Here is a 24,752-nt window from a genome sequence, read left to right as displayed (position 1 = left end):
GAATGGGCCCAAGGTGGGGGGGTGACAGCCGCCACACCCGCACTAGAGCACGTGTCCCCCTTCCCCCTCTGCAGGTCATCAGGGCCATCAACGCGATGCTGCTCCATATGGTCATCTGCCTGGGGGATGTGGACAACACGGTATCCGGCTTCCTGGACCTGGGCTTCCTGAACTGCATCGGCACTTTGGATGGCACACATATCCCCATCTGCACCCCGCCACACAGTGCCAGCCAGAACATCAACCAGAAGGGCTGCCATCTGGTGGTGCTCCAGGCTCTGGTGGAAGCAAGGGGCCGCTTCACTGACCTCTACGTGGGGTGGGCCAGCTACACCCACGATGCCTGGTTCTTCCAGAACTCTGGCCTCTGCCACTGCATGGGGGCCGGCACCTTCATCCCTCAGCGGGAGATCCCCATGGAGGAGGATGTCACCATGCAGCTCTGCATGGTGGCAGATGCAGCGTACCCCCTGCAGCTGTGGCTCATGAGGCCCAACACAGGACACCTTGACCTCCCCTGGGAGGTGTTCAATGAGCGCCTCAACCATGCCCGCAATGTGGTAGAGCGGGCCTTCGGGCACCGAAAGGGGCGGTGGAAGTGCCTCCTCACACAGCTGGAGGTCGGGGTCACCAACGTTCCCCAGGTGGTGGGCGCCTGTTGCATCCTCCACAACATAGTGGAGGGAAAGGGAGATGCCTATGTCCCTGGGCGGGGGGCCCTCCGGACGGTGCTCTCTGTGAGCAGCCGAGTGCCGCCCCCATCCGCCAGGCCCACCAGGACGGCCACCGCATCCGGGATGCCCTCCGGGACACTTTTGCCAATGGCCACCTCTGACCCGCATGCACATCTGTCATCCACCATCCCTGCCACCCCCATCCCCACCAGCACCACACCCGCACATCCATCACCCACCATCCCTGCCACCCTCATCCCCACCAGCACCACACCCGCACATCCATCACCCACCATCCCCGCCACCCCCATCCCCACCAGCACCGCACCCATACATCCACCACCCACCAAGGAGCACAGCATGGCATGGTGAACAATAATAAAGAAACGTTTATGCCAAACTGGGTCCTGGTATACAGGGGAAACCTAACTTGGAGAGGGGCATCTAACTTGGAGGGGAGTGGGGGAAACCTAACTTGCAGGGGGGTGGGGGAAATCTAACTTGGGGGGGGTGAGGCACTCATTCCGGGGCAAGGGTGGTGGGCCGCCAGCCCCGTCGTCCCCTGGAGCCCCTGCTCCCCCAGATGCAGGGTCCCTGGCGCCAGGGGGGAAGGTGCTGGTAGCACCGGCAAATATTGCCGGTGGGTGGGCCTGTTGGGGGTGGAGGGGGCAGGCTCAGTGGGGGCAGCGGGGGCAGGGCCAGCAGGAGGAGCCGCCGGGGGGCCAGGAGGCGGGCCATAGTGGCTGTGTGCTCCCACACAGCCTGGCCAATGCCCTGGAGCGTGTCCAGCAGCCTGTCCCAGGCCACCCTCCGCCACTCCATATCCACCCGGGAGAGCTGGAGGTGCTCTTCAGCCACCTCGGCCTGAGGCTGCCTGGCCTGGTCTTCTTCGGCTCGGCACAGGGCTCTCCGGCCACGGCCCCGACACGGCCACGGCCTGGGGTGGCATCTAGACGGCTGCAGCTGGTGGGATCTCCGAGAGGAGGGACGGTGAGGGGTTCTCCTGGCCCACGGATGGTGTGGCTGTGTGGAGAGGAGGAGAGCATGTCAGTAGTGTGCCCCAGACGGAGGGGACCCGGCTGTGGTCTACCTGCCCGAGCCCACCCCATGGGGACCCTGACCCCACAAGGGACACTGACCCCCAAGGGAGCACCAACCCCCGCCCCCGGACTGGGCCTCCCAGCCTGGGTGTCATTCCAGGGGTCTCTCCCATAGGTGGCCTTTCCCAGCCTGCGGTATGCAGGCCCCGGGCACCATCCGGCACCAACCAGCCACCACCCCTGCGCGGCTTACAGCGCTGTCCACTGAGGGTGGGTGCTGGGCATCACTAATGCGTCGCCACAGGGTGCTGCATCCCATGTGGGGGCTGGCCTGTGTACGGCCCAGGACCACCAGTCCCATGTGTGGGCGCCTAGCCATTGCATCACCCCCACCCTTGGAGTAGGTGTGCGCCCCTCCTGTATGTACCAGATGGTCCTTCAGCGATGTCTGGGGACGGATGGCCCTCAGTCACCTGACTGGAGGAGCGGTAGGGGATGAGGATGGTCAGCTCCCCCTCCTCGCTTGACCAGTCAGTGGTCCCCTCACCCTCCTGGGTCCTCAGTCCGCGCTGCTCCTCTACCTCCTCCGCCTGCAGCTCCTCCCTGAAGGTGTCCAGGAAGGCCACGGGGGGTGAACTCTCCTGGGGCCCCAGGATGCTCTGGAGGTCCCGGTAGAAGGGGCGGGTCACTGGACCTGCCCCGGAGCATCCGGCCTGGTCCCCGGCCCAGGCATATCCCTGCCGCAGCTCCTTCACCTTGGAGCGTACCTGGTCTGGGGTACGCTCCGGATGGCCCCGGGTGCGGAGGCCCGTTGCCAGGCAGCCAAAGGCTGTGGCATTTCACCGCTTGACCCCCATGTGGCAGAGGACGTCCTTGTCCTGCCAGAAGCTGAGGAGGTCCCACAGCTCCCACCCCAGATTGCGAAGTCTGAGCCCCGTTCTTTCCATTTTCTTTCAAAAGATGGGTTTACACGTGTGGACGCTCCTCCCACTCCTTCGAAAAAGGGCCTCTTTTTTTGAAGTTTTTTGCATGTGTAGACACAGCTTAAGAGTTTTCAAATCAATTACCTACCAAAACTAAAACCAAAAATGCGACTTTTACTCTGTATGAGATAAAAAAGTCAAATCCTAGTAAAATAGAAGTTATTCCAATTTTTGTGGTGGCCAATCCTTCCATTACTCTGGCTACAGTCCAGACCAAATACATATGGGAAAGTAGTTAGAATTGCCAGCATTCCAATAAATTATTATGGCAATGTGATGAAACAAATTTAATGTATAAGCAGACATTCCAAGTTTATCTAATGCACAAGATGATTCACTGTTAAAACATGGCAAGGCTAAATGGAAAGATGAAGAAAGCAAACTGAATACTAAGGCTGGAAAGCATGCCAGATGTGAGCATAAAATGCCACTGAGCCAGTGTTACTCAAAATATAAAATACTTCATCAAAGTGTAGTAAAATAAGCTAGTTTCTACAGCTCTGTCAGAGTAATCATTTCACAAATGTACAAAACTATTAAAAATACACGATCAATTAAGACAGTTCTTTCTACATTTTAAAAGCACCTTTCATGCCCCAGTAGAGCCATTTGTGGTCACTGCATGATTAAAAATCTCCACACCATCTTTTTAAAGAATTCTATATAGCCCAGACAACTCATCGGGGAAAAAATGAAATTGAATAAGAAAAAGAAGGGACTCTTTTTTTCACATAAGCTTCAAAAGCATACCTTTTTGTTTAATTCACATTATTTTGCATTGTTCGTAGCTAAGGTCTAGAAAATGTGCTTGTCCCTTTATTACAAATTCAGATTTAATACAACCCATAGCTTTGCACCTCTGATTACATTTGTATTTCCAATTATGTAAATTGGTACTGTAGTGGGGCAAGATATAAAAGCCCAGAAGGTGCAAAGGGTCACAGCAGAAGTGGCCCACTCAGTAAAACAGTGAAGCTGAGAGAAGAGGACAGGACAAGTCTCCTGTAAGAGGGCCTGGGACTGGGACTCAGAGCAGTGGACATGTCCAGGTCCCTCTCCTCCCCACTTGTACTGCACCTAGCCACACCAACTTGTACTAATAAGGGCTCTGGCTTGCCCCTGAGCAGAAGGGCTAGAGGGAAGCTGCAGCTAGCTGTACTGGTGGACCCTGAAGGTGTACCCTGAAGGAATGCTGCTGAGTCCCCCAGCAAGAGGTCAGGAGAGTAGTAGAGCAGACACTGCCAGAGGGCAGTGTCCTGAAGGGAACACCACACTCTCGAGAGCAACGTGGGTCCAGAGCTGATTGTGCAGAAGGAGTAGCAGCAGACAATACACTGGCCAAAGAGAGGCGCCCTGCTGAGGAGAGAAAGCTAATTCCCTGATCAACCAGCAGGAAGCACCGTAGGAGTGAATTCACCCCGTGACAGTATCCTAGTGTCCATAAATAGAGAGTCCTACAGAAAATCTATAAATGCATGCATAATATTGCAATATGTATTTACTGATTTATTATTATTTTATAAATTGGTGGACAGAATAGAATACTGTCTTCTTACGCATATAACATTCTAAAATGGATTTTAAAATAGCCTGCAGATTAGGAGGAGTTCAGTCCAGACTTCCAAACATTATAAGTATTCAGAGAAGGTTCGGCCTTAGTTATATTGGGTAAAACATTCTAAAGTGTTGGATTTATTTAAAAGTGTTGGATTTATTTATTTATGTTACACTGAAGGTTTTTAGGACTTAAGCTTTTAAATCACTCTAGCAATTTTGAAAATTTCATCCATTCTTACCATGACCTGATAAATCCTGCTAAAAAAGTGTCAAAATGAGTCTACACTAAGGAAAAGATCAAAGTTTAAAAAAAGTTATATAAACTAGCCATTTTTCATTATTTAGTTAAGCCCTTTGTCTAACCTTGCTTGTTTGGAACATAAACTCTTCATGTTCCTTATATTTGTGCCATTTCCAGCACCACTGAACCCCAGTACCTGTTGGTGCCTGCTGGCAACACAAAAAAGTAGAAAAGCAGCTTTGGATGATTGAGACTCTGGAGAGACAGAGAAAAGAAGTCTATACACTTCATGAAAACGTATTGCTCTCCACCAACCAAATACATTAAGTACAGAAACAGAAAACAAACAAACAAAAAAAACAACCTAAGTTCAATTAGGTGTCTTTTTTGTTTGTTTTGGGGAGGGGGTGGTTAGTGGTTGTTTTTGTTTGTGTTTTTTTTATGGCTAGCTTCACAAACTGCTGCATGGACAGTTAATTGTCCATAGAACAATGAATGGTGGTATGGATTGAGCTGAACAGTCACATAACGCTGAGAGTACTTTATTTACATATGATTAGGCAAAGAAATAGCACCTTTCATGAACAGTCCATTAATATATAGTCAGTCAATTAATATGTTAAAACACCAACCTGTGTGTATGTAGGATACCCCAGACTATTCAATTCTGTTTCCTAAATATTCAAAAATCAAGAAAGATTTTATACGAGAGGCAGAAATATTTGCTTTTAAGAGTATAACTTCACGGTCACACAGTGTTTTGCAAGGAAAGCAAAATGTTGAGGTCAATTTTGTGGGTTTTTTTGGTGTAGACATATAATTTAAATACTTCTTTTTACTACTTATAATCATAAACTTTCCACAGCTATTCTTAAAAAAAGGTAAGATACACTAGCAAAAAGGATTACTATATAGAGTTATTTCAAACTTTCTTAAATAGCAAACTGTCGTAAATAGCAATATTCAGAGCACCTAATTTGAGATACTTGTAATAGAACTCTGCCTGCAACCATTCACACAGAGTGATTTTGAATTTAAATTACCAGTGTTCAGTCAATCCTAAATCCCTTAAAAGCAGGCTTTTTTCAAGTTCGTTGATACTTATAATCTTAGCAAGATCTGACACTCTTCAAGGAACGTTGTCCTAAATTGCTGTCTAGACCACATCAAGCAGAAATGTTAATCCTATTTTATATTTCGCTACATATTAGTTTCCCTAGTGATTTTTAAGTGTTTTCTCAAGCCTTTGTATGTGTGCCAGAGGACAGATTTCAAATGCTTGTGTTTATCACTTAAAATACTGTAACTAGTGAAGAAAACAGTCTTCACAAATCCATTAGTATTTTGTAAGTTTGATGTTAATAAAGTGCTGATTTTATTAATAATTATTGAATAGAAACAGAGAGATAGCCATGTTAGTCTGTATTCTAACAAAACAAATCAGCAGTCATATAGCACTCTAAAGACTAATAAAAGAATTTATTACTGTAGATGTTGAGCTTTTGTGGGGCAGACCCACTTCCTCAGATCTGGAGAAAGTGGGTCTGTCCCATGAAAGCTCATCACCTAATAAATTACTTCGTTAGTTTTTAAAGTGCTACATGAGTGTTAGTTTGTTGTATTAATAATTATGTTTACTTAATAAAAGCCATTTTGTCAGCAAAATGGTAAAAATTCCCTATGTCAGTATTATAGTATTTTAGAAACATTTTGGATGTTGACTAGAGATTGAAGAGGCACATTATGTTTGACTACAGACTGCCAGCCTGATGTGGTGGGTGTTAAAACTAGATTTGTTTGGACCAGGAGATAAAAGCCCACAGTATGTCCAGAAAATGGAGACCTGGGTGTGGAGTATGAATTGCAAAGGGCAGAGGGGAAGAAACTTGGCAATCACAGCATGAGCAAAGGAGAAGCAAAAGTGAAGACAGAGAGAAAATATAATGAACAGCTTAGATGTCTGTATGCTAACAAAAGCAGTATGAGGATAAAACAGGAAAACTTAGAAATATGACCAAATAATCAAAATTATGACAATTTGGCATCAGAAATTTGGTGGGGTAATTCAGATGACTAGAATATTAATAGAGAATGATAAAATTTGTAAAGGAAGGACAGGCAAGGAAAAAAGAGAGGAGGTGTTGCTTGGTGTAAATATGATGTACCTTAGACAAAGAGTTAATGAGCACAAAACAGACATAAAAACACTCCAGATCCACAAACCTGTTAGCTGGCATTTTAATGGAGTGGGCCATTCTGTTAATGACTTAAGAGTCTGCATTTTACTGAAGAGGAATTTTCACAACACTCTTGAAAGGGAGGCTGCTGAACTCTTTTTTTTTTTTCAAATTTGACGCATTAACAGGTGGTTTGAACCAGGATGGGAATTTTCTGGGTCACTATAGGGGCTCGTTTGCATACTTGGCTTAATCTAATTCTTGACTCACCCCGCTTCTGCCACTCTACTCTCTGATTTGCTCACCTTGATAATTTTTATTCTGATTTGTCCACCTTGATTACTGTTTTTGGTTCTCTGTGCCTTAAATACTGAGTCTGTTCTGGTATGGCTATGGTCTGAAGAAGCGGGTCTGTCCTATGAAAGCTCACCAAATAAATTATTTTGTTAGTCTTTAAAGTGCTACTTGACTGCTTTTTTGTTTTGATCGCATATAGACTAGCACATCATTCTCTCTGTTACTATGATGTACCTAGGTCACAAGCAAGTGGGATTGAACATTCAATCTCAGGGGCTAAAGATATAAGCCACTACTGCATAAGCTAAAGCAGGGGTCAGCAAGGTGGAAAGGTGAAATTTCCAAGGTGGAGAGCCGAAATTTTACCTTTACCTTTATGTATGGGCCAAGTGCCCGTGATACTTTTTAAAAAGCAGCAGTCATACTTACAACAGCTTCACTGATAAATAAATAAAGAGGCCAAGCTTTACCAGTTGGGTGGCGGTTGGTAGCATTAGCTGGTCTTCTGTTAATGCACAGGCTTTGAGCAAGCTACTGGCTGCATTGGGGAAGAGGAGCGCCAAAGAAAATCAGCTTGCATGCCACTCTTGGCGCCCATGGCAACAGTTGCTGACCTCTGAGCTAAAAGTTAACTGGCTCTCAGCTAAGGCTGTAAGAGCAGACTTCAGTCCTCCTTCTCAGTCTCAGTGGGTTGCATTTGTATATCAAAGATGTATTCTCTTGCACTGAGATAAAAGGCTAAGGAAAAAAGTAGTAAAAAACCACGGGGTGATAATAGTGTGAGGCTACTATAAACCACCTAACCAGGAAGACAAGGTGGATGAGGTTTGTTGGTTCTCTCTCTCCTTCTCTCTCCCCGCCTGCCTTTTAAAAAAAGAAGAAGAAGAACTAACAAAAGCATCCAAAAGCACAGGACTTCATGGTGTTGGAGGGGAACTTCAACTATCCAGACATCTCTAGGGACAATAATCCAGCCAGCTCATGGAATGCACCAGAGACAACTTTTTATTGCAAAAATTGGAGAAAATAGCCAAGGGAGTCTGTTCTAGACTGGATTCTAACAAGTAGGTTGGAACTGGCTGAGAATTTGAAGTGAAAGGTAAATTGTATGAGAGTGATCATGAAAGGACAGACATCATGATTCTAAGGAATGGCAGGATGGAAAAGACCAGAATAAAAAAAAATGAAATTCAAAAAGGCATACTAGCAAACTGAGAGAATAGATAGGTAAAATGGGAAGCACGGGAAAAGAGTTCACAAGAGTCGGCAGTTTTTTAAAGAGACATTATTATGGACATACTATCATGATATATAACAAAGATAGAAAGTATGGTAAGAGACCAACCTAGCTTCACCAGCTCTTCAATAACCTGAAACCCAAATAAATCATACAAAAAGCTGAAACTAGGTCAAATTATGAAGAATGAATATATTTTAAAAGTCAACAACAGTAACCAGGGACAAATTTAGAAAGGCCAAAGCACAAAATGAGATTAAACTAGCTAGGAGCCCAAAGGCAAGAAAAAAGCATTTTAAAAACACATAACAAACAAGAAGAAAATCAAAGACAGGTAAACCTATTACTCTGTGGGGAGCGAAAAACAGTAACAAAAAGTGCCATAATGCTTGAAGTGTTAACTGACTTATTTCAGTTTTCACCAAAATGGTTAGGAGTACCTGGATGACTAAAATAGTGAGCATCAGTGCAAATGAGGTAGAATCAGAAGCTAAAATAGGGAAAGAGTAAATTATTAGTTAGGCCCTGGTCTACACGACAAAGTTAAATCAACATAAGTCACCTTACATCAACCCAGTTCTGCATGTCTACTCTTAAATTGTCTCCCACTGATATAAGTCCCCACATTATACTGACACAGTAACACCAGCTCCCTGACAAGTGTTGAGCCATGGTCATTGTATGGTGGTTGATGCAGCAGGAGTCTAAACACCACTTTACTTAAGTCAACTCTAACAGTCCTCAAGCAGTTGTCCCACAGTGCCTAACACCAACCACTCTCTTCACAATTGTCATGTCTACTTTCCAGAGGTCATGCATTTAAGAAGCTGCCTTCTCCATGCTTTCAAATGTTTGAGGTTTTTGGAATGCCCTTTCTTGATTGGCCAGATTGTAGAGCAGCACAGCTACCCAGATGATCATGGTGACAACACACTTCATCCGCGCTCCTCTTTGGAGAAAACATGAGGTACTGGATCTTATTGGCTTGTGAGAAAAAGAGGTTTCACAGGCCACCCTCCAAACCTACTGCAGAAATTTCAACATCTATAACAACATTGCTTGGAGGGTGCTGGAGGAGGAGTCTGACAGAAGCTACCAGCCTTAAATGTTCCTCCATGATAAGACACTTTCCCTTGCCACTCTGCGATCACTTCAGCAGGCAGCACTACAGCAAACAGGCTAGCAAAATACATTCCCAAAGAAGTTCAAGAACCCAGCAGCAGCTGTGCTCTTCCTGCTTTTGTTACCACCAAGAGCCAGAGATCCATAAAAATCACCATCACATGTGAAAAATAGTATCCACGCCACATATTCTTAGCTTCATGTAATCAAGTTCACTCCTCGCTTCCCTCGCCCCCAGTGGGCTCCTGTAACAATTCATGGCTTACTGGCATGGCTCCTATCACTGGTCGCTCTGGGAAGTAGCTCAGCCCAGTGTAGGAGAGCCATCTTCCAATCTAGCGTCTCACCTACTGTTACCTGTTGTCAGTTCTCCACCATCTTGTATCAGGAGCCACGTCTCTCCCAGACTGCACAGCCCTCCTCTCAGGGTACTGTCCTGTCCCAGTGCCCTTACAATCTGGAGTCCTTGTTTGGAGGGAGCCCCCAACTCCCTACATGCACCTTGCCTCAGCGACCCACCTCCAGTCATCATTAATTCCCACCTCAGGGGCAAACTGCACTCTGAAATGGCCACCCATCATAGGCAAGGGGGTGTGGATCTGCTGCCTCAGCCTATCCTGGCTGCCTCCCTGCAGCCCTAGAACCACTGAAGCCTGAGCTCCTCTGATGCATCCCGCCCTTCCTTATCACTGCTCTGTCCATGGTTCCTCTGTAGCAGGCAGCTAGGTCCCTCTCCCTCCAGAGCTGGAGCAAGAGTGCGCCCCTCCTCTCCAAGACCCTTTCTTATAAAGGCCTCGCCAGGCCCTGAGTGGCTGTTTCATGCCCACTTCCACATGGCCCCAGGACAGCCATTTCCCAGAACTGTTATAACCCTTTTTATCCTGGAGTTAGGTGACCAGTCCACTATGGTCATGTGCATCAGGGCTTGACTGAGAGTGGCACTACATACAAGCACTCCAAAGCAGAATTGTCAATGAACGTGTCTGTCTTAATACCTTAGAGGAGAAAGAGAAGGGGAGCTCTGAAACTTAAGTTTTGCTTCCTATTCCTGCTACAGTGAAAACAATGTCTCTGTGGGTGTGTCTACACTAGGAATTAACTTCAAAGTTAACGTCAAAGTTAGGCAGTACTCAGAAGTAGCCAGCAGAAAGTCTACACACATTTTCCCTTACTTCTAAGTTAACTTTGAAGTAGGGAGCCCAACTTTGAAGTTCTTACTCCATTCCTGGGAATGGAGTAGTGCCCTACTTTGAAGAAGTTTAACTTTGAACTAGGGTGTGTGTAGATGCCCAACTTCACAGTTATTTTTGTAGCATAGACACAGCCTGTGTGTTTTATCTGTAGCTGCAGCTGTTACAGCCTTCAGGGATATCGCCTCCATACTAGTGCAATGCCTGATACAGACAGGGAGGAGGGAAGATATGGGAAGACGTGTTCTGCAAGATCCTGCACGCCAGTGCAGCATTAGACCTTGAAAAGAAGGTATGAAGCATGAATATTCTATACCATATGAAGAAAAGGGAAGACAAGAGAAAAGCACAGGAGATGAGGCAGATGTACCTGGACATAACAGGGCTCTCCATCCAGCAAATTCAAATGCTGAAGACTTGTGAACTTGCAGGTTCAAAAATCCCAAGTTCGGGAACTCCAACATTAATAGGTTCATTGTCAGTGATTTATAAACAGATGTAGCAAGAACTGGATAACTCCTCACATTCACACAAAAATTCTGAAGGAACTCAAATGTAAAACTGCGTAATTACTAAGTGTGATTTGTAACCTACCCTTTAAAATCAGCTTCTGTACCAAATGACTGGAAGATAGATAATGTGACGCCATTTTTTAAAACAGGCTCTGAAGGTGATCCTGGCAATTACCAGCAAATAAGTCTAACTTCAGGACCACACAATCTGGTTGAAACTATAGTAAAGAACAGAATTATCAGACTCACTGGTGATGTATGATTTCCCTATCTACTAGAATTCTTTGAGGGAGGTCAACTAACATGTAGACAAGGAAGATCCAATGGATATGGTGTGCTTCAATTTTCAGAGAGTCTTCGACAAGGTCCCTCTCCACAGGCTCTTAGGAAAAGTAAGCTGTCATGAGATTAGAGAGAAGGTCTTCTCATGGATTGGTAACTGGTTAAAAATAGGAAACAAAGCATAGGAATAAATATACAATTTTGAGAACGGAGAGCGGTAACTAGTGACATCCCCAGGGGTTTTTACTGTGACCCATCCTGTTTTTCCAGATAATTTTTGAATAACCAGTGAGGTAGAAAAATATGCAGATATGCAGATGATACAAATTTGCTTAAGATAGTAGAGTTCACAACAGACTAAAGTGCTTCAAAAGGATCTCACAAAACTAGGTGAGTGGGCAGCACAATGGCAAAGGAAATTCAATGTTCATAAATGCAAAGTAATACAGTCTTAACTATACACATATACAGTACTCCTTTCTTGTATGCATGAAATTAATTGTTCCTTCCTAAATTGAGTACTTTGCATTTGTCCTTGTTGAATTTCACCCTATTTACCTCAGACCATTTCCACAATTTGTTGCATTTCTGAACACAACTCACAGTTAACTGTGGAACTCCATGGCAGGCAATGTTGTGAAGACCAGGATTTTAACAGAGTTTAAAAATCTAGATACATTCATGGAGGGTAAGTCCACTGATGGCTATTAGCCAGGATGGATGAGGATGCTGTCCCTACCCTCTGTTTGTCAGGGCTGGGAGTGATTGACAAGGAATGGATCACTTAATGGTTACCTGGCATTTGCCACTGTCAGATGATAGGATACTGGGCTAGATGAACTTTTGGTCTGACCCAGTAAGGCCATCCTCACATTCTTCTGTTCTTACAGGATCCAGAAATGCAGGACCAGGTTTAGCACAATAAACCACAGCGTGTTATTGTGGTTTACTCTTTCATGCTCTTTCAAAGTCTCCCTAAAACACATAACTCCAGAGTGAGTTCATCATGTAGCCCTTGTGTCGCTCTTTAAACACAACAGACCCTCTTCCGTTGTGACAGCTTTCCCCTCTTAGTATCATAGATATTGTGAAAGATGCAACAGGCAGCTACAACCACAGTCAATGTAATACTGTTACAAAAAATGTGAACATCATTCTAGGATACATCATCATTCTAGCAGGAGCACTGTAAGCAATATAAAAGTTCTTCCACTCTAGTCATCAATGATAACTGCGTCCATTCATGGACACCACGCTTTCCACACAGGAAATATGTGGACAAATTAGGAAAGACGGAGGAAAACAATAAACATTGTAAAAGGTCTAGAAAATATGACCTACCAGGAAAGACTGAAAAAATTGAGGTTGGTTAGTCTGGGAAAGAGAATATGAAATGGGGACATAACAGTCTTCCAGTACATAAAAGGCTACTATAAAGGGGAGGGTGACAAACTGATTATTTGTGGCAAGATTCTGAACAACAAAAAAAATCTGTATGTGATATTTTAAAATTCTGTAATTTTTTTTCACCAAATAAATATGGATGCTCCGGTGTGGTATTGGGGCACACTAGTCACTGGTTGCACAGATATGGGAGATCACTCTGCAGCCCTCCACTCTGCCTTTCCATTTGTTGTAGACAGGCAGGCTCTGTCCTGAAGGATCCAAGTGTGGAAAGCTTAATGTGTGGGAATCCAGGTGTGGGATGAGAGAGTTTTGCATGAGACAACCTGGGTGTTGGCACTTTGGAGAGGGGTCCAGGGGATGCTAGATACACAGGAGATCACTGGAGAGTTCTGGGAGTAGAGGAATGAAACTCTGCAAGGGTATCCAAATGAAGGAGGTTGGAGGTCATCAGGCAGGGGTGGGGTTCTGGCAGTAGTGGCCTCAGCAGAGGGTAGGTACTGGAGGAGTGGGGATCCTGGGATTTTAGTCAAGGTGCAGCTGTTGGGGATCAGTGAGATGGGGTGTCTAAGTTAAGAGGGTTGATTGGTATGGTCCAGATGCAGCAGGTGGGATTCACTGGAGTGAGGAGTCAAGTGCAGGGACCTCACTGAGGATTGGTCTGTTTACAGGAGATGGAATCCTGATGCAGGTGGTGAAGCTTCTCAGGGAGTATGAGTACAGGAGTCCCCAGATGCAGGGGTACGGCTGGGCAGGGGATACTGGGTGCTGGGTGGGGCTTGGCAATGAGACTAGGGTATGGGGCTTCTGGATGCATGGGAGGTAGTCTGACAGAGGAGTAGCTCACCATACCAGGACCCCTCCCCTGCGGCTGAGGAGCAACTGGGGCAGGAAGCAAGGGGAAGATGGAGCTTCCTGCAGCCAGGGGAAGTTTCATGAATGGGTCTGACCTGATCACAGCCTCAGCCACCCTTTGCAAGGGAGAATGAGGTCCGATTCTCATCCAACCAGGATTAGCAGCTGAACTCAACACAGAGTAGGAGCTACTGGCCAGACTGTGCTCAGCACTGCCCTGACCCACACACACAGTGATTTACCTCTATGCTGACAGCTCTGAGAACCCCAAGTGACACGCTCATGCTTCTGGGGAAAGACACATGATGGTATTTGCAGCTTGCTCATCAGAAGTAATTTTGCTGAGTAGAAGCAAAGAAATGTGCAGCTGATACGAATTCTGAATGTGCAGAGTGGTACAGAATTCCCCTGGGAGTAAAATTATTCTCCTTAACCACCAAGGACAAGATTAGAAGTAATAGGCTTAATTTGCAGAAAGGGAGATTTAACACAGACAAACTAAAATTCCTAACTATATGTGTAGCTAAGCACTGGAACAACTTACCTAAGGAAGTTGTGGGATCTCTGTCATTGGAGGTTTTTGAGAATAAGCTAGACAAAGTACCTCTTAGTGATGGTCTAGGTAATAATTAATACCACCAATACCTCTTATTGATGGTATGGATATTAGTTAATCCCACCTCAGTGCAGGAGACTGGACAACATGACCTGCCAAGGTCCCTTCCAGTCCTATATTTCTACTATTTCTATGCTTTGCCCATGCACGTTTGGTAATAGGTCATTCCATAAAATGACTACATATGCTTGCTTATATAGAGAAGGAAAATTTTGAAAGTTACAGTTTATGGATTGATTCTCTGAGTTTGAGTTTTCTCAGTTCTTAGTAGGTTAACTGGCAACTGAGGGTGTTCAGCATCCCATAGGATAATGGGAAATGAAAATTTGTTAAGAGATGCTTAATTGCAGAAGAAAATACAGGCAAACTGCTCTGAATACAAAGGTTCACAGGCACATTGGGCCAGATCCTCAGGTGGTTTATACTGGAACAGATCCACTGAGTTTAACAAAGCCAAGACAATTTACACCAGCTGAATTTGTAGCCAACTTGTGTTCTCATTCACCCTCCCTGTTGAAGGAAGAGGTCCAGGTAGGAATTGTCGAATCGCTGAGGTAAGTGCGTGATTGTGTAGGTGGTGTAGCAGAGAAGGATTTGGTTTCTTTGACCATGGGATTCTGTTTCAGGAACAAGGATTGCTAGGAAGAGATGGGATCCACCTAATGAAGCAAGGAAATAGAATCTTTGGGGGCAGGCTTGCAAACCTAGTGAGGAGGACTTTAAACTAGGTTTGATGGGGGATGGTGACATAAGCCCTGAGGTAAGTGGGGAAGGAGTAGGGTACAACAAAGTAGGATTCCTGGGTGCAGAGGAGAAAGTGGGCCAATCAGCCACTTCTCTAAGGTGCTTGTACACAAATGCAAGAAGCCTGGGAAACAAAAAGGAGGAACTAGAGGCCCTGGCACAGTCTAAGACGTATGAGGTGGTTGGAATAATGGAGACTTGGTGGAATGATTCACATAACTGGAGCACGGTCATGGAAGGTTATACACTGTTTAGGAAGGACAGACGGGAGAAAAGGGGGAGGAGTTGCGCTCTATGTGAGGGAGCAATATGATTGCTCAGAGAACCAGTATAAGGAGGGACAAAGGCCAGTTGAGTGTCTTTGGGTTAAGCTTAGAGGTGGAAGCAACAGAGATGATGTTGTAGTTGGTGCCCGCCATAGACCGCTAGATCAGGGAGATGAGGTAGATGAGGATTTCTTCAGACAGCTAAGAGAAGCTTCCAAGTCACAGGCCCTGGTTCTCATGGGAGACTTTAATTATCCAGACATTTGTTGGGACACCGATACAGCAGCACACAGGCAATCCAGGAAGGTGTTCGAGAATGTTGGGGATAACTTCCTGGTACAAGTGCTGATGGAACCAACCAGGAGTTATGCACAACTTGACCTGCTGCTCATAAACAGGAAAGAACTAGTAGGAGAAATAGAAGTGGGTGGAAACCTGGGCTGCAGTGATTACGAGATAGTAGATTTCAGGATACTTACAAAATGAAGGAACGTGAGCAGTAATATACAGACCCTTGATTTCAAAAGGGCAGACTTTGACTCTGAGAGAACTGATGGGCAGGGTCCCCTGGGACATGAAGATGAAGGGGAAAAGGGTTCAGGAGAACTGGCAGTATTTTAAAGAAGTCTTGCTGAAGTAACAGGAACAAACATCCCATTGCATAGTAAGAAATGCAAACATGGCAGGCAATCAGCTTGGCTTAACAGGGAACTCCTTGGTCAGCTTAAACTCTAAAAGGATACATATAAGAAGCAGAAACATGGACAGATGACTAAGGAGGAGTATAAATATATGACTGGAAAATGCCAGGCAGTAATCAGGACAGCAAAAGCACAGCTGGAACTGCAGCTGGCAAGGGATGTGAAGGGTAACAAGAAGGGGTTCTACAGGCATGTTAAGAATAAGAGGGTTCTCAGGGAAGATGTGAGGCTGTTACTGGATGAGAGAGGTAACCTAGTAACAGATGATGTAAGAAAACCTGAAGTACTCAATGCTTTTTTTGCCTCAGTCTTCATGGACAAGGACAGCTCCCACACTACACTTCTAGACAAAGCAGTATGGGAAGGAGAAGAGCAGCCATCAGTGGGGAAGGAACAAGTTAACAACTACTTAGAAAAACTAGATGTACACAAATCATTGGGTCTGGATTTAACGCATCCAAGGGTACTGAGGGAATTGGCAGACATCATTGCCGAGCCTTTGGCCATTATCTTTGAAGACTCTTGGAGATCAGGAGAGATCCCAGATGATTGGAAAAAGGCAAATGTAGTGCCCGTGTTTAAAAAAAAGGAACGAAGAACAATCCAGGGAACTATAGACTGGTCAGCCTTACCTCAGTACCTGGGAAAATAATGGAAGAGATCCTCAAGGAATCCATTTCGGAGCACTTGGAAGAGAGAAAAGTGATCAAAAGTAGTCAACATGGATTCACCAAGGGCAAGTCGTGCTTGACCAATCTGATTAGCTTCTATGATGAGGTAACAGACTCTGTGGACATGGGGAAGTCAGCAGATGTATAATTTACTAGTTCTTCCCTGTTTGTGAGCAACAAGTGAATCTACCTTGACTTCAGCAAATCTTTTGACACAGTTTCGCACAACATTCTTGCTCATAAATTAAGGAAGTATGGATTGGGCATATGGACTATATGATGAATAGAAAGCAGGATTGATGGTCAGGCCCAGTGGGTAGTGGTCCATGGGTCAATATCTGGATGGCGGTCTGTTTCACATGGAGTGCCCTAAGGCTTGGTTCTGGGGCCAGTGCTGTTCAACACTTTATTAATGACCTGGATAAGGGACTGGATTGCACCTTCAGCAAGTTTCTGGATGACACCCAGCTAGGGGGAGACGGAGATACATTGGAGGGTAGAGATAGGATCCAGAGTGATCTGGATAAATTGGAGGATTGGATGAAAAGAAATCTGATGCGGTTCAACAAGAAGTGTAGAGTCCTGCACTTGGGCAGAAGAATCCCAAGCATTGTTATAGGCTGGGGACCAACTGGCTAAGCAGAAGTATGCCAGAAAGGGACCTAGGGATTATGGTGGATAAAGGCTGGACATGAGTAACCAGTGTGACCTTGTAGCCAAAAAGGCCAAGAGCATATTGGGCTGCATTAGGAGGAGCATTTCAAGCAGATCTAGAAAAGTTGTTGTTTCCCTCTATTCTGCACTGGTGAGGCCACATCTGGAGTACTGTGTCCAGTTTTTGGGCCCCCCAGTATAGAAAGGATGTGGATGTGCTGGAGCAGGTTCAGCGGAGGGCAACAAAAATGATTAAGGGGCTGATGACTTATGAGGAGAGGCTGAGGGATTTGGGCTGATTTAGTTTGCAGAAGAGCAGCCTTCAATTTCCTGAAGGGGAGCTCTAAAGAAGATGGAGAAAAACTGTTCTCTGTGGTGACAGACAGCAGAACAAAGAGTAATGGTCTGAAGTTACAGGAGGAGAGAAGTAGGTCACATATTAGGAAAAACTACTTCACCAGGCGAGTGGTGAAGCACTGGAATGCGTTACTTAAAAAGGTGGTGGAATCTCCATCCCTAGATATTTTTTAAGTCCCAATTTGACATAGTCATGGCTGGATTGACTTAGTTGGGGTTGATGTTGCTTGAAGCAGGGGGGTGGGCTCTATGACTTCTTCAGGTCCCTTCTAGCCCTATGATTCTATGATTCTGTAAACTGTTTTTGCTTTCCAGCAAAGCAAAACACCAGGAATAAACAGCATAATTTCCTAAGAACAGAACTTCCTAAGAACTCCGTTTCCTATTCAGGGACATGGCTAATATTTATTTAACACAGGACTCTGTAAATACCATTAAGATAATTCTCAATGTACCAATGAGCCAAAAGTCCAAATCTGTTTGCTGCTAAAAACAAAAAAATTAAATTGCTAGAAGCACAAATTGCAGTGCTATTTTAACACCCAACCAACCCATACATACACATGTGCCTAGACTAATATTTAATATACATATTTATAACAATTTGAAAGATATCATATTTTACATGTGTGTGTGTATGCACACGCACGTGCATGCCCCACTTATCTTGTAAGCCTGGTATACTTTGCAACTTAAGCTTTTAAAATACGTTCATTATACTGGCAGAGAAGTAATCAGCATTATGAAGAGATGCTAACATTTATCTGAGGATGTCTCACTTAGAAACTGAAGTGTTTCTTTGAATTTGAATATTTAAAACTTAAAGATGTGTACTGGAAGAATCTTCTACAGTTGTTGTAGACACATTTTCTAGTTGTTAATGCACTAAATAATTATCATTAAAGCATACTAAATTATGCTAACATTTACTTTTGACATTATCTGGGGCTGGTAGTATACAACAAATGCTCTCAAATTAAACTGATGTATCTTTTCAACTAAACATAGCAGAAAGAATTATTGTATTTAAAATTCCACTGAAAATGAAACAACATACGAAATAGAAGTACTCTACTACACTGTAGTTTTAATATTAGACATTATTTATTGCTATTACTATTTACACAATGCCTTTGGGGGGGCGCCTGGCATTTTACATAACACATCTGTAGTGAGAAACCATTCCCTTGGACTGATGATCACCTTTTTGTGATTTAGAGTACAGATTAGTAGTTATAAAATGCTTATTTAAAATATCTAGTTTAATGTATGGTAATTCTAAAACTGTTTTAATGGCACTAAACATACTCTAGTAAATGTGTACCTGGCCCTAATGAGACATCATCACCCAAAGGTTCTTAGCCTCATGCCTCACATAATACAAATCTGTACGTATAATCCTCGTTCTACTGGAGTCAGTGGCAAAGGTACCCTGATTTATTTCAGGTTTCTGTCTATAACTAGAGTTTAACTTTCAGTGGTTGGTGAGGCTCAGCTTCCACAGCCACTACATTCCCTTTTGAGCCATTCAGGTTCTAGCAAAATAACCCTTTTCTTCTGTAAGGCCAGGATTTCACCCTGTGTAGTTTCTTATTACATAATATCCACACATACTAGAGTCTGACAGCTTAAAGGGACACTATGAACCTTAAAAATATCACTCCTTTGTCTGAATCTTTCCAATACTACTGTGACAAGAAACATTTTAAATTACTGTGACTGAAAGAGATTAACAGTGTTTGATGTATTTATATGGTTAATTTGTGAACTTGATAGCACTTCATGCACATTTTCCAGAGTTTCTCAAATGATGACTTATGTACTCTGACTCCTCTTTCAGTCTGTGAAAAAATAGGGCAAAGAGAAAAATATCAGACTGTAAAACCACAATTATTGGCAGAAGGATTCCAGTATAGGTGTAATTCTAGATACAATTTCCAATTTTCATTTTAAAGACTACTAGATCTCAAGTTGACAGCATCTGTTTAAGTTTTATAGCAAGCACTGTTTTCTGCAAAACACACTAAACACTGCTAGGCTCTCACTCATTAGGATTCTGTCATTACCAATATAGCTAGCCTTACACTGTACTATACATCTCTGAAAGAATACTTCAGGCTGCTTCTTGATGTGGTTTGGAATAGCACCAAAGTTACTTTCTGGCCAACACATCTGGCAACAAACACCACAAATTATTGTAAAATTGGACATGTTAAGCTGCATCTACATAATTTAAATGGCTGATTTTGGCTTTGTTGGTTAGATAGTGGGGCTTTATACAAACACTCTTTTCTAATGTAGTCCAAACAGTGGTTTTAAAACCCCACTGACAATGAACCACCACAAGGAGTTCTTGCCAATCTGACCTGTATTCACCAAAGTGGATGACAGCCAAGTGTTACAATTAGGAACTGGTACTTTCGCATTGGGTAAAGAAATTCAGCAGTCAGTGTCAATTATGGCTATGGTTACACTACAGCGCTCTGTCAACACAAGTTACTGTCAGGAAAGTTCTCCAGGCAAAACTTCTGTTGACAGAGTGCGGCCACACACAAAAGCGAATCAGAAGAGTTCTGGGCTCTGTCAACAGAGCAGCCCGACTGTCCCGCTGCTCTCTCAACAAAACAGGCACTGGGAAGCACAGCAACCAGGGCTGCTCATTGTTGTGGATGCCCTGTCTGTCGAGAGAAGCCCTGGAGGATGTTTACACAGCTTTTACGCTGGCAGAATCTGTTGACAGCAGCATTAATGCTGCCCACAAAGGTGCTGCGTTTTGTCCAGATACTGTCGACAAATCCCATTGTGTGTGTGCACGCGCTTCACGAGTTTATCAACAAAACATGCGCGTGTAACCGTAGCCTCTTATAAAACTGCTCCGTGCTTCTACTTCCAACGTGGGGAGCTGCTTCCTGAAGAACCGTTAGCCCCTGAAATACGCCTCTGCCTTCCTCAGCAAGGACCGCCACCAGAGTGTCTTAAAACTGCTTTCCAGGCATTGGGCTCCTTCGCCTGGGCGCCCCGCAGAGTTTGACGGCCTCCCGCCAAGTCCGACTGTCCATCAACGCCTCGACAAATCCCCGGACCCCAGGGAATTCCACCCTCCACACACCACCTCCAAAGCCAGGCGAGCAGCGGTTGTCGCATCCAGCCCTGGCGCGCAGCAGATCAAACGCACGAGGAGAGGAGCCGCCTCAAGGAGACTGCTCCGTCTCGGGCAGCCGGTCTCCGCCAGCCGGGCAGAGATGCTAGTGCAGAAATACTGCCCCCCTCCCCCCGCCCGGCGTCCCACTGCCAGCACTAAACAAACTGCACGTGGCGCTGTCCCGCGGAGCGCCCCGCGCCTCCACCCGCCCCCGGCCCCAGGGGCTGCAAACCTCTGCGTCCCTTTCCGCAGCGGGAAGAGGAGCAGCCAGAGCCGCTGCCGCGCTAAAACGAGACGTGCCCCGGCCCCTACCCCCGGCTGTGCAGCCCGCGCTCGGGGAGGGGGCGCCGGGCCCCCCACTTACCGCGCCGGGGCTGGCACTTCGCCCTTCTGCCCGCCGCCGAGCGCTTCATCCTGCAGGCGGCGGCGGCGGCCCCGGCGGCGAGGAGGGCGAACAGCCGGGGCGCCGCGCACGGGGAGAGGCGAGGCGAAGCGAAGCGGGCGGGCGGGGTGCGGAGCCGGCCCGCCTCCTGCCCGGCCGGACTGTCAATCAGCGGGGCCGGCTCCCGGGCGAGAGCGCTGGGGCGGGGGCTAGGGACGGGAGCCGGGTGCCCCCTGCGGGCCGGGGCGCAATGAGAGCCCGGCCAGCCGTCTCTGCTCGCGGTCTCACAACGCCCCGGCATCAAAGGGGGGTACCCGCTCCTCCCCCCCGGCGTGTAACCCACGGGCGTCGGTGGGAGCCCTCACCCAGCCAGCCCTGCAGCGGGGCATCTCCCTCCTGAGGGCGAGCTCCGCTCCCACGGGCGTGGGCGGGTCTCAGCGCACCCCAGTTACACGTGGCTGTGAAGAGACGACCTGACCGGCAGCCCCTCTCTACCTGAAACGCTTAATTTAGGTGCCTTGGTTGCCCCCACGTGCCTATGTAGTGCCCTGGTTCTCAGCTAGGGGGTATGTGTGCCCCTGGGGGTGGGCAGAGCTCTTCTCAAGGGCCCATTAACTCCCTGACTCTCAAGCTTCTTATGAATAAAAAATTGGACTTGCTCTATGTTCATCTATTTTTTTTATTTATACTTTTTGCACAGTTAGAAGGAGGAGGAGAAGTTTACTGCCTATAGGCCATTTCTTCCAACCAACCAGTTACCATTAATTTCTTTAAACAAATGTGTTGCAATAGTAGGAAAAGAGGGTGTGTGTCTTTTTCAAAAAGAAGTACTTTTTTTTTAAAATAAAGTTGAGAAACACTGATTCTATAGCATCCCAAGGAACCAAAAAGCAGGCTCTGAAGTGTCCAATGCTTAAGGGTCTTCATGGTGCACTACAACTGAATAGGGATGTTTCAAAATATTACCTAACAGACAGCTGCTAAGGCACCAGTTCAACTTTAACAGGAGGAAGGGATGTGTGAGCAGAAGAGAGGGATACAATCAACTGCAATAGGTTTCCCAGTCGAGGACCAGCGCATGCAACCTCCCTCAGTCTACCAACCTCTCCCATGCTGCTTTACAGAAAAACACCTGTTACCCATCCCCATCTATCACCAATATTTGTTCTTCATAACAGCCCCAGTGGCAAGCAACTAACCATGACCATCTCTTGTTATAAAATTCTCTGATAGAGACTTCGTGACAAACATCTCAATTTGAGCAATTTGTTTAGGGAAGTTTTGGAATGTCTTCATATGAGCCTCCACTTTCCTTTTGTTACCATGTTTGAAGGCCACCGCCAGTCATTTGGTTCAAGAGCCGTGGAATATTAATAATTAAGGCTTTGATTTCTAGAAGTGTAAAGTTCTCTGGAAATTTTGTCCATTTTAAGTCAACAAGGGCTGTTTAGTAAATTACAGACACAAAAGAGCAATCACATTTGCATGCAAGAAAAAATAAATAAAAATGTGATGGTATACCCCTGAGCAGATTTCAGAACTATTTATGCCTTTTACTAGTAACCTGAGTGGTCATGTAACTGTATGGTGTATATCTTTTTGTTTTTACTCCTTCTTATATGTTTACACCTGAGTGCCAAATTAGAGTAGTTACCCTAGCATCAGTAAAAGGATGGATCTCAGCTGGTGTTAAAAATTGGTATGCTTGGAGGAACTATCAAATATTCCTTTCAGCAAGCATTTGGGAAAACTTTCTTACTTGTGTAGGTGAATTGTAGGCACAGGGCACACAGAAGGCCCAGTGACTTTCATATTTCAAGAAAATGAAATCCGCTTCAAGGATCAAACACGGTGTTGGTGTTTTCTTTGTTTTTTGTATATTCGGTCTATTTGTCCCTTACTGAAGTGATTTCATGGGAGAAATATTAGGGCAACAAAGTTATTATCATGATGCAGATTATCTTTAGAAGTCTCATTTTTATAATAAAAGTCTTTTAAAAGTACATATTTTCATAACCAAACTCAATTATGAAACTGGAAAGGAAAGCATCCCTTTACTATGACACAATACTCTTTCAATCTCCCTCTTGAAGTTATTCTTAAAGTCCTTTAGAAATACCTTCAATTTCTTCCTCCAATTCTACAATCACATGTAAAGTGAACCTCATCTCCATGTGCTCACATACATGAAACAGTCACAAGTTCTAGTCTGTATAAGCTGATGACGTATAAATCAGATTTTTTACATTTAGCACACACAAGTATGTAAGCAAAGATGAGCGACCTTGACTGATAGCATCCACTGAGAAAGAACAAACAAATTTCTGATCCTTCTTATCTACAACTGTTATTTGGAGTAAATGTTGCCTACTGCATTATCATGTAAATAATCAATTATTACTTGCCTGTCTTACTAAGTTAATACGTTGAAACATATAATTAATCTCATCTAATTGATCTGGAATTGTAGAAAAAATAAAATTCCAGAAAAGAGTGACAAATCAAATATTTTTCTATTTGGTCTTATTTTCAATAATATTGTATGATACATGATAACCCAAAAGGATGCTTAATGTATCATGCTACTATAGCTAGACAGTAACATTTTTCTAAAGTAAATATTAGTTTGTAAAACATTTACTTGTTTTTATTATAAATACTTTTTCCTTATTAAAGTAAGAGAAAATGTTCCCAAAATAACTTTAATAACAGATTTTTCTTTACTACGTAAGAAAGAATCTGAAATTTCAATGGCAATTTGGACATATGTTAATGAAGTATATGGTATAAAGAACTTTAGATCTAAAACGGTGGCTTTATGTAGAGTAGAATACATGCATATTGTACGTAGCTTAGAAAGGAAAAAATACTGTAGTAGGTTTGGTAGAATTAATATGCTGAAATGCTTGGAAAGGAAACAAGGAATAGATATAGAAAAAATGGAACAAAAAAGAGAAGGATGACTCCAACTGAGACCTTAGATTTTTAAAGTTGTCTGCCATAATGAGATAAGATATTGCAGAAATTTCCATTCCTTGGGGAAAATAAAGTTTATTGTGCCTTTTAAAATATTTTGCTATTGAGGGAATGAAAAGAGCAGGAAGCATCTTTCACCCTAGAATACTTTTGTTTAGTGTGGTATATGTGAGGTAGAAGGCCATGTGACTATCAAAACTATAGCTCAACAAAAGGTGTGATGGAGAAGATCTCCACTGTGACAGTATAAATGAGTACTATATTTGAACAGTTATATTTTCACTTTTTTGGTGTAGAACTGCATTTGTGTTTTCAGCAGCTAATATAGGGGACTTTATTAATTTTTAATTCAATATGTGCATAACCTGTTTTCATGCATTTCACTTGATTTGTTTTCCCTGGCAAAGGGGTATTTGGAAGTCATGTTTTTCTATCTTTTTAAGAGATCTCTGAACACACTGGTGATTAAAAATCAACAAAAATGCTTACATATTGATTAGAACAAAACAATCTATGTTGAATGTTGGCCACATTTGCTTTCTGTGGGTGCAAGGGGAGGTTACATATGCATTCCTGCATATGAGTGTGTGGTACCACCACCTCTCTGTGCTTGATAGAGAATTTATTTTCCTTTGGCAAGTGGGAGATGAAGTTCCAAGGAGCCAGAATTTT

At 44.4% G+C, this 24,752-nt stretch overlaps 1 protein-coding gene across 1 annotated transcript in view; it reads right to left on the bottom strand.

Moving 5' to 3' along the window:
* Positions 1–21,155, bottom strand: part of ZNF385D (zinc finger protein 385D) — a 724,747-nt gene extending 703,592 nt beyond the window's left edge. Inside the window, exon 1 of the mRNA XM_074984479.1 lies at positions 21,087–21,155. Coding sequence (XP_074840580.1) covers positions 21,087–21,135 — 49 coding nt within the window. The 5' untranslated portion in view covers positions 21,136–21,155. The remainder of the gene's footprint in view (positions 1–21,086) is intronic.
* Positions 21,156–24,752: the final 3,597 nt, after the last annotated feature.

The sequence above is a fragment of the Carettochelys insculpta genome, chromosome 2, assembly GCF_033958435.1.
Source record: "Carettochelys insculpta isolate YL-2023 chromosome 2, ASM3395843v1, whole genome shotgun sequence".
Taxonomy (NCBI): domain Eukaryota; kingdom Metazoa; phylum Chordata; order Testudines; family Carettochelyidae; genus Carettochelys; species Carettochelys insculpta.
Note: the sequence above shows the minus strand (reverse complement) of the source record. Positions and strands in the feature narration are given on the sequence as shown.